This window comes from Egretta garzetta, unplaced genomic scaffold, assembly GCF_000687185.1.
Source record: "Egretta garzetta isolate BGI_Z169 unplaced genomic scaffold, ASM68718v1 scaffold257, whole genome shotgun sequence".
In the NCBI taxonomy this organism is placed as follows: domain Eukaryota; kingdom Metazoa; phylum Chordata; class Aves; order Pelecaniformes; family Ardeidae; genus Egretta; species Egretta garzetta.
In genome coordinates, this window is record NW_009260344.1 from 40,028 (window position 1) to 51,307 (window position 11,280).

At 39.2% G+C, this 11,280-nt stretch overlaps 1 protein-coding gene across 1 annotated transcript in view; it reads right to left on the reverse strand.

Moving 5' to 3' along the window:
• Window positions 1–11,280, reverse strand: part of TM9SF2 (transmembrane 9 superfamily member 2) — a 36,376-nt gene that overhangs the window by 18,353 nt on the left and 6,743 nt on the right. Inside the window, exons 2-6 of the mRNA XM_035898111.1 lie at window positions 8,182–8,231; window positions 6,886–6,953; window positions 5,694–5,787; window positions 4,844–4,971; window positions 390–519 (exon numbers count right to left, since the gene is read on the reverse strand). Of these exons, the coding sequence (XP_035754004.1) occupies window positions 390–519; window positions 4,844–4,971; window positions 5,694–5,787; window positions 6,886–6,953; window positions 8,182–8,231 (470 nt within the window). The remainder of the gene's footprint in view (window positions 1–389; window positions 520–4,843; window positions 4,972–5,693; window positions 5,788–6,885; window positions 6,954–8,181; window positions 8,232–11,280) is intronic.

Genomic DNA, 11,280 nt, shown 5'->3' on the forward strand with positions numbered 1-11,280 from the left:
AAACATGTCTACGCAAACCTGCTTCCATGAAAACACAAAAATGTGAAGTTCAAGCCTTCAAATGTTTAGATGGCTTAGGCAATGAAGGATGACATGTTCTTCTTCTTCACCCTTTATAGACACTAAATGCTACGCACGTTCATCTCTTCCCTCTATCTTTTAGAGCCCTTCTGTATTATGCAAGAGAAGAGACAAAGTTCTTAGGTTTAGACGAGGCTTAAAAATTGTGGTACTTGCAGAGATATCAAAGCACTTACCTACTTTTAGGCAACAAGGGTTCTTAAGATAGTGAGGACTCGCCACAGAAACAGGACATAAGAGAAATACCAGTCTAACATTAGTAAAAAGGAGGTATTAAAAAAAAAAAAAAAAAAGTTGCATAAACATACATTAATAACACAGGCATCTTTTGGACGGCCATCTTCTGTAATATAGCAGCCAATAGGAAAACCAGGATTGCAGAACCTCTGGCTATCTTCAACATCATAACACCAGGTCACAGGCATGTTGTCCACAATCCTGTAAATGGCACAGTGACATTTCACAATCTTTCAAAATACACAGTGCAATGGAAACAAAACCAGATTAATATTAATCTAACTTTGCTACATTCATTACTGGAAGGTTAACTACAAGAATAATACCTCTTTCATATCCCAACCTACGGAATTGCCCCTATTGCCAATCCAATTTCAAAATGAGATATAAGCATCTAGCTCTTCAACTGAAACTTTATCTTTATTAGAAAAAAAAAAATATTAAAGAATCAGTCTATTTCTTCAGAAGGTGGCTTGGAAATAGAAGGCTTACTCTGACCACCAAAACATTCTATTCACTGGACTGGTTTCTGAAGTCCCCTTACAAATATAGGCCAATACATAAAACTCTCACTCCTAAGTCATCACAATTTAACTTTTCATTATTTTGTCTTTAAAAATAGCCAAAATAATCCACTAGATCAGTTAAAATGAGCTTGTTAATTTAATGTTTAAGACAAAACACAAAATAAAAAGGTTTGCCCCCCCCCATATATATTGTTAATTCTCCAGCTAACTCATTGCTCTACCATTGCAAAATACATTTTTCATGGGACTCAACTTTTATTTTGCATTAAAGCTAAAGTGCTAGTTTGTTGGTTTGTTTGTTGGTTGTTTTTTTTTTCCGCTAGCTAAGTGAATTCCTGACCATCGACCTCAGCTGCAGTTCCCTGAGAGCATGGAATATTTTAACTGGATGGTTTACATGAGCAAAAAATTGTAAGCCACATTTGGGAAAGTAATCACTTTCAAACCTCCCTCTATTGTTTACCTGCTGCCTTTACATTATTGCCTCACAAGACTTATATTCATATTACCTAAAAGTCCTAAGCCCAGTAGGTTTATAGTTCAATTTCAATGAAAAATTTGTAGAGGAATCCCACACCACCATGAGGAATTGCGGAAAATTATAAGACAATAAGATACAAATAGTATCCAACATGCTGCAAACAGTACAAATGTCAAAACCAAAAATATATTTTTAAACATAGAGAAAGATATCAAAAATAGTCACCTGTTCCTTTGTAAAAGGAACTACTAAAAAAACCCAAACCTGTTTCTTTATGTTATAAAGTGTTTTAACTAGCTGACAGATAAATCCCATTCAAACAAGAGTTAAAAACCAGTAGCTGCCCTTAGGGCAACACTAATTGCTCCAAGGTATGTTTTTAAAAGTCTATTAATAAACTTCACACATGAAGACATAAGACAACTGCCACTTTTTGTGCATCACTAGACCAAAACCAGGACATCCCACTGAAACTTAACAACACACATTTTTGTAAAACTCCTCAAACTACTGAATAGCCTTTACAGTGAAATGTCTCATTGTTACAACCACTAGGCTATTAATGTTAACAAATGCCTGATAATACCTCACCAGGTACTTTTTAGATACCTAACAAAACACGGGAATAATGACTTCAGACAGCAACAAAACATTATTTAGTTTGTGTATTGTAACAGTCTCTGAAGCAGCACATCAATAGATGGGGGTAAAAAGAGCAGTACGTGGTGCCTTTGTTCACAAAACATAAGGAGATCTGCATCATCCCCACCATCAGCTCCCAGACAGAAATAAGTAGCGATGTTCATGGCTCATACTGACACAGTGGAAGAGGTGAAGATAGGCCCTCCAAAAACAGTTTCCAGGTTCTTGGGAGATTCCAAAGACTGTCACAGAGTTACAAACAGCAACAACACCAACCAAATCCTACTCGTTTCACCATGCTGCTATTGGGCACAATTAAGTTGCTGATTAGGAGCTATTTCAGATGGAGATTCGTTACACTTGGACCATATCTGGAATTTTACCTCCACAGTATACGCTAGAGATAGCTCTTGCTTTTGTTAGTATTTTCACTTCATAATCAAACCCGGGTAAAGCGCTAACCTACTGCTAAAAAGTTCAGTTGGGATAAAGGCTTTCCCTTGCATCTTCTACAGCAAAGACATACTGAGCTGCCTTCAAGCAGCAATGCTGGAACAAATTGATAGTGTAAACAGCAAATAATTTTTCACAGTTAATCTTCAAATTTAAAATGACTTGAAGGGATTATACATGTGGGGTAAATATGCTATTCAATAGTGTTCTTACATGTCTCTCAAGAACATCAGGTGATGAACACTGTCAGCCAAGGTATCAGTATAGCTGTTGATACCAATTCAGTATGTCAATTCCTGCTCCTATTAAGTGGCTTTTAGAACCTTAGAAATACTTTGCACCATCTGTGTTCCCCAGAAATTTTATGATAAATTGAAGCTGGATAATAAATCTCTACTAAATCCTCACTTGTGCTACCTTGCTGTTCCCTGTACAAAACCCAGCCACTCCCACTTTGTGAAGCTGTGGGTGAGGGGGGCTACCGTTACCATAGCCGACATAAACTGGGATTCTTCATGCCACTGGTTCTACAGTTTTAGGGCAGTGGGCCCAGCAAAAAAACAAATAGTCGAAGTGCTGTTAAAATAACTAAGAATATGTATAGAGTGTCCTAAATTTACAGGGAAGTCTTCACACTGAAAAACTACATTTTACTAAAATCTGAACAGTCCTATCAAGGTAGCTGTGCAGGCTAAAAAATATACTTAAATACACTAACTATATTTGTAAAACAATTTAATACAAGGAAAAAAAAGCCTAAAGTACTTTTCTGTGTGATTAGTTTTACACAGTTCTGTTTAAGTTTCTGTATCAGTAGTCAGCCTGAGTTTTGGGCTCTCCTAAAAAGGCTGCATCTCTTTCAAAGAGTGACAGGGTCATAGCCATGGGAAACTACTTTTCATTTATACACCAAAACAGCTAAAGCTTTATGCCACACCAACACGCATCCATGAAATTCAAAGTGGTGTAAGTATTACAAATATATGCAGTATTTAATAGGAGTATAACCAAATCCATCTTGTCTGAAGTTCTATTTATTTCAGCATTAGGCATATACACTCCAAATCCCTGCAAAAGTAGCTGTGCCTTTCACTGTTTATTACTTCTTGGTTCACTTAGATAAACATATGGCTATTGCCTATGAACCCTTCTGACATAATCTATCAACTTGCAGTGACAAAAATTTTCAAGAGGTTCCCAGGAAGATTTAAGTCAGTGAGCCATAATTTAGCCCTAAAAAGGGACATTCCATATTGGTTCCCAAGAACAGTAGAAAAAGCCCTCACTGCCTTTCCAGCACAGGTGACTGTTTCAACACTGAAGAAACTGAATGCGACCTTACAGAAAAATATTTAATGACAACGGCAACATTCAACATTTTACCTGCATTTTTATTAATATATCCAGAAATTTTTAATCTAATTAGATGAAGACTAAAACCTTTGTTTCTGTGAAGCAGGGAGTACGTATTTGGAATCACGTGGGCAACATCGCTTAATTATGCTCATCTATGACTTGCAAAGACTTGCCACAGGAACTCTGACAACTTCATGCCAAAGTTGTTCCTTCTACCCTGGCACCCCAAGGCTGCTGTTAGCACAGCCTACCAACATACAAAGCGCTACACAAATACATGTAGCGTGGCTGGGTATTTCCAATGTCAAGACAGAACCTGCTGCTAAACATTTCCCAGCTCTTGGATGGAGGTGCAGAGTGTGGCTAAATCCTAACTGAAAATCAGCATGAGATTTGGCATACACATTCAGCCTTGCCCCACCCTTAATGCCCACCTGCAGAGGACCTCAATGTCTAAGCATAATCAGAGCCCCAGCACACTCCAAGATGACTCAGATCGTTACAGAGGGACTCAGAAAATAGGAAAAGACCAAGTGTTTATGCCTTCCTCAAACTTATTTCATTAATTAATTTTCATTGGCCACCTTTCAGTTGCATATGCTGTAAGAGAAACAAACTGCATAAAACTCTCCCAGAACCATTGATCCTAACTCCTGGACACAACATCTGAAGAGGAATGCAAAGGCTCTCGAGGAAAAGAAAGACAACACAGCAATAGGATGAAGGTCCCTTAAGACTTTTCTCAAGCTGGGGCAGGATTAACGTCTACATTTACAGGTGCAAGGAAATACAAGTATTTTACAGTAAGCACAGATGTAGCACAAAAACTACACAAAGCTTTATGTTTGGAAACAGACTTGTTTCCATTATACTTGGTGCTTATCCTTCCAGTAAAGGAATTTTTTTATGAAGACAACAAACAATATAACACCTTTTTCAAGAACAAATTCAGTGCAAATACCTACTGTTCAACCTGTATTAACTTACAAATACAAAATGATAAAGTAAATTAAATTCTCACCAACAGACTAGACTAACTAATCTATGAATTGCGGTATCAACTTACCAATGATGTTGATAATTCAGTAGCATACTTTTTTTCAAAAAGTCTAATTTCTGTTTGTCTTCTGGCTTTGTGGTATCATATGTTTTTGTACAAACAGGTTTACATGTCTCCTTATTCTTGAATGTGAACTAAGAAAAACGAAAGACATATGAGCGAGAAGGTTGTAACAACCTTTGTGTCATTTCAGTATTTAACAAGTTTCCCCCTATACATTTAAAATTGTCCATACTATTATAATAAAAACACCAAACAAATTACCAAGACTATGTATACTAACCCTCCAGAGGAGGTTTTTATATTGCCATGTGCTATAAAACCCTCCCGTGCTCATTGTAGGAGCCCTACACTAAGAGCTCCTTGTTACTGATTAAATGCTGTTTTCTGCAATGATTTACCGGACAAGTTATTTGATGTCACAGTAGCAATGCTGTCCCAGGCAGATTCAACTGATAACTTTCTCTCCTACTACATGCAGGAGAGAAGGTGAGAGCTTTAGTCACCGGAAAAGACAAGCTGGCTAACACCATTTCTAATTCTTCCATTTTACAGCTGTGGTATTTTCAGACCTGGTTCCAAGAAACAAAAGTACTTCATTCCCTCTAACAAGGGGACAGCTGAGGAGCAAGAATCAGGTTTTGGCAGGTTCCAAAGAGAGAACACAACCTCCACAGCATTTCAGGCTACAGCTTCACGATGCAAAGTGCATACACTTAGGTTAAATTGACAGATTTCTGTTACGTGGAATTTCAGATTTTGAAGCTCTCTGAGATAAAGTCCTTGTGAAGAGGGTTTTCAGGTTGGTTGTATTTGAATGTACGTATTACCAAACACCCATTCTCAGAGAACAAACCCTGTAAGGAGACGGTTCTATCCTCTCTCCGAACAATACTTGGCCAAGGTTTTCAGAGGGACGCTTCTTTCCTTCTGCTTGACAAAAATCAAACCTGAATTAGAGAAAAGATACAGAAGTTAATAAAATATTCTCAGCTGCATATATTAGACCTCAAACAGTGCTCCCAAATCAACACTTTCACCACAAGTAAAGGAACTACACAGCTTGCTTTCTAGACAACAGCTTCTTCCTTGAACCTGCAAAGCAAAGTGTAAAAATCACAGTCCCATTTTGAAAAAAACAAAATAAAACCAACAACCAAATCTCTTCATCAGCTATTTCAGAACTCAGTTTATATTAAACACTGTAGAGTAAAAGTTTCCCTAAGTAATTAGAAGTTTCCTATTTGGGCAGGGATTTTAGCCAAGAATTAAAACTTCACACAGAGTTTTATGACAGAAGAGCATGCAGGTCAGATTCTGGGTGGGGCGGGGAATAATAAAAGAAAAAAAATAAACACAGACACACACACAGACAGCTCCTTTACAACAAGCACTATTATATAAACAGGTTATTGCAGTTTTATTCACCAACACATTTGGTAGCACATCCTCTTAAGTTTTTCCAGCCTAATTTCAAGTATATCACATTTGTGATCATTAAAGTGTAGACATAACTAGTGCTTAAGATCTTCAATATCAACAGTCAAAATATTCTTTGAAGCAACTTTACATAGTTGTACCAGGCACTGATACATTTTGTGTACCCCTATGATGTGTGGCAAGAAAACATTTAACACCTCATTAAGATAATTGATGGGAAGTTCACACCTCATTACCACTTTAACTCATCTGGCTACAGGCTACTAAAGACAGCAGTAACACTTTGATCTCTAAAGTGACAGCTAATACAGAAAAGTAAATATTTTATACGTACACACACATTTTAAGCTTAACTTACTCTAAAGCAGTGATTCGACTTATGTGAGGGGCACTACTTGGAAGGTATAAGCAAACACAACTAAAAAGGAAGCATCCAAATGCTCATTGAAAATTCTGTATTTTTAAACTTATTTTAGGAAAATAGACGTTCCTCACTGGAAAACTGCTGTAGCAAGATGCAGATAATACTTTAAGATAATTTAAATTCATCTTTTTGGAAGAACTGACAACTAAAATGACATAAACAGTATAAAGTATACTATACTTACGCAGTATACTCGTAGGGCAGGACAGATTCTACAGAGTCAAGCCTGTTCACAAACAGTTCGATTCCAGACTGAAAGAGTGGAGATAATCAGCAGTTATATTAAAGCACTTCTTCAATTCTGATGTATATATACAAAAATAGATTTGTGTGAACGAGGTAAAGGAAAGACGAAAATGTAAGATCTGTGTAATTATGTATCTTGAAATGTAGAATCTTGTGTAATGAACTGTATCTGCTAGGAGCATAAGTAAAACTATCTAACCATCACAAAAACAGTGACCACATGACAAAACCACTTTAACGCTAACATATGAGGAGCAGCTGAGGGAACTGGGGTTGTTCAGCTTGGAGAAGAGGAGGCTGATGGGAGACCTTATCACTCTCTACAACTACCTGAAAGGAGGCTGTAGTGAGGTGAGTGTGGGTCTCTTCGCCCAGGTAAGGGGCGATAGGATGAGGAGAAATGGCCTCAATTTGCGCCAGGGCAGGTTTAGACTGGATATTAGGAAATATTTCTTCACAGAAGGGTTTGTCAAGCATTGGAACAGGCTACCCAGGGATGTGGTCAAGTCCCCATTCCTGGAGGTATTTAAAAGATGGGTAGACAAGGTGCTTAGAGACATGGTTTGGTGGTGGACAGGTATGGTTGGACTTGATGATCTTAAAGGTCTTTTCCAACCAAATGATTCTATAACACTCAAATAACAAGACAGCAAGAAATCATGCACAAGAATAATAAAATCACCACAGTTAACAGTGTTTTAGTTTAAGGTACCAAGTTAGAGCTGTATTAGGCATCACCACAACTTTTGTGTAATAAAAGTCTTAGAAGAACATGAATAAGTATGGATGAGATCAGTACTTCTCCCTACAATTAAGCTGCTCCACAATTTTATCTATGTCGCCACTGAAAACTGAACTGTAAGGATTTAAACAATGTGTTCAGACTGATATACTATTTTAAGTTTGAACAGAAGCTCTTTCCACAGAGAAGGCAAGGATATCCACATTTACCTTCTTAAAGTTAATCAGTAACTCTAGCAACTCTTGAGTAAGAACCTGAAATTCAGTCTGCTGTGGTTCCAGACCAGTTTGGTCTATACACATTAATTACAGATGGGGTAGCCTGCTGCTATGGAAAGAGAGAGGTCTCTCTTCCCTCTTAGTCTCAAAATCCCTTCTCTTATTCTAGTCCCACAGTCCCAATACATTTCAACTGTTTACCTTACACTGGTTTTGGCAGTTACCTGCTTGCACAGTAAACCAATTCAACTGGCTGAAACAGCAAAAGACTTACCAAAAAATATTTTAAAGAGCAGTTTTTAGTAGCATAGCAACTTGAACTGTCTTACTGTGCAATCGGACAAGAGCTGGAGACAGCAAAAGGAAGGTGGGTGCTTTCAGGAACAAGACCTCCTCCTTTCACCAGCAAGCCATCTATTTTCTCACCGGGAATCAACAGGAGAGCTTTTCCTCCCTATGAAAATTCACTCAAGTTTAGCCAAACAGAGAAATACTGGAGGGGGAAAAAAAAAAAAAAAAAAAAAAAAAAAAAAAAAAAAAAAAAGATGGAATTGTTCATATGTATCTGTAGCTCAGATACTTCAGTCAAGTGCTATACTGATATACTGCAGCTGTCCATGTGCAAGTCAGGATGCAGTTCCATGTGTGGTAGGCAGCTGTGAGCTGTTAAATTGACTCATTAAGTGAAGACACCTTATTGTTCCTGTTTCCTCTGCCCTAAGCCATGCAGACCTGCTGCTTACCTCTGGGTAGTGTACGCTTGTCATAATTTTGCAAGCCACTTCAACTCACCAACACAGCGAAAAACTAGCCTGGCAAAAAGTTGGATAGCTTCCTGCCACATTCATAAGCTCAAAAAAGGATTTAACAAGTAACATGGCTGGGACGATGCAGAGGATGGGAACACATTGCCCCGAGGAAGACAGGAATGAAATATCTCACTTCCAGCAGCAAGGAATTAAGACTGCCTCAGCTGGTCACAGAACCACAGCTTTCAATTAGCTACTTTTCATTGGAGGAGGAGATTTACTCAAATGCTTCAATTTTCCCTAAGAAGTATACACGTTATGGCAGGTCATCATCTTTGATAAACAATTTCCCATAGAATGGCAAGTCCCCTTTGGAGCCATCGGTATTTTTTTAAACTGAGTAAGGATTCTTAAAATTCAGGCAAGAGTTACTATTTAAGTCTGCGCAGATCGCATTCCACTTCTGAAGACATTACAACCACAAACAGGAAAAGTAGCCGAGTTTGCCCAAGCAGATTAGTAGACATCTTGGAGGAAGGAGCAAAGTCATGAGTTTCATTGTTCTCGTGTTGCTAGCCACGTGCCCCACTAACAACATCCCATCCCATCTCACCAATAGAGGACAGGAGAGCCACAGAGACTGTAACAGACAAATAGTATCATTTAGCAACCTGGTCTCTGGATCTAAATCCTCAAGGCAGAGGAAAACGCAATATGATTACTGACATCATAATCAATAGTGACAACTGTAAGAACTCAGCAAGAACATGTGAAAAATTAAGGTTGTCCAGGGAAGCTTAGTTTTACCCACTTACATAAATATTATGATCTAGCAATCAGCTGATCGCATATTGTTTCTCCTCACCAGGGACCAGACTACCTTCAGTTGCAGACTACATGGAGAGAATTAGATGTGAAGAGCGATTTAGATTTCTCCATACGCCTATGTCTCACTTGGTACATAAACAGCTGGCACAAGGTAGAGGAATACAAGAGGTGGCTAATTTCAGAAAGAGATTTTTGCAATAATACACCTGTTGGGGTTATCCTAAAATGTTCAGCTAGCCACTGGTGATAGATTTATATTACTCAAGGACCGCACTTCACATTTACAAAATGATAAATTCTCAGGATAAGGAGACAAACATTTTGTATGTATTATATGAGGAAAAAAAACCAAACAGAGACATCTGAGAAAGATCACTCCACAAGTGTCTCAGGTTGGTTGCAAAAAACCAGTAGACAACCCGGTTTATCAGACTTAAAAAAAAAATAAAATAAAAGTAGATCTTTCTGCCACAATCCTAGCTTAAAACAGGAATAATTCAAACATAGAAACATTTTTCAGGGATGTTGTGAAAAACTACGAACTGCAGCTTCAAAGTCTTAGCCTGTACTTGAAATAAAACAAGTTCCTTAAGAGGGTAGTGCAGCACGGTAACAGGTCACCTATGGAGGTGACAGATGCTCCATGCCTGGATGTTTTCAAGGCTGGCTTAAACAAAGGTAGAGCTGAGCTGATCTACCGTTGGCAACAGCCTTGCTTCAAGCATGAGGTTGGACTGTGTGACCTCCTGGGGTCACTTCCAAACACCATTTCTATGATCCTATAAAAGAATGTCAACAGAACGTTTTACTACTTCAACAGAAGCGGCATGGAAACAAGAGTGAAAAAATCCACAGCTATGTGTTAGGTGGAAGATTTGGCTGGTCTGAATGGAACAATACACTTGAAGAAGGGAAAAGACATTCATAGCAACTACGCTTTCATTACACGTTTTGCTTCTTACCTGCTCACTGATTCGTGACAGCAAGGATAAAGTCAGTATTTACTGAAAGCATACAGTTTATAAATACTTATTCTGAAGAATCACGGACTGGTGTTTCATGTAATACAGAAGCTGAGAGATCAGAAAGTGTGAGAGCACCGCTTTCAACAGCAATAAGAGAACAGGTCATAAAAGCTATCAGTCTTGAACTTTCTCATTCATGTCTCAAGGCAGGGTCTGGGGTAATTTCCATTGCAGCAACGGCAAACATCTTCTAAAGCTCACTCAAAGGAACAGAGACTGTTTTAAGTGCAGACCCCCCTACCAGCCAACAACCTCACAATTAAGTGATTTGCTTAGGTGAGCTTTGCTTGTCACTAATGTAGGCATGAAATTGACGTCTAAGCTTCACTTGTGACTCTGGGGCCAAGAACCATCACCCCCCGCCCCCCCATGCTTCAGATGCTGGCGGCCAGCAAGCTGCAGCTTGGAAAGCAAGGAAAAGTTGCCTTAATTTTTCTACCTGCTTGCAGCCACCGGCTGCTCGCTGCTGCCAGGAATCACACGCGCCCCCCACACACCCCCGGCAGGACCTGTCACTGCGATTCTTACTTTCCAGCAAGTAGTTAAGAGGACCTGAGAGATAAGCGGCCGGGGCTTCCCGTTTCAGTACGGTGAGGGCCGCGGGCGGCCCCTTCCTTCCCCGCGAGGGGCCGCGGGCACTTCTAACCCTTTGCGATTACAGCGGGAGCCGAAGCGCGCTCCGTGTGCCGGCGGCAGCAGCCCCCCGGCCCCCCGGTACGCTACAGCGAGGCAGCTACCAACCCTCCGGAAAACAAACCAAACCAAACCCAA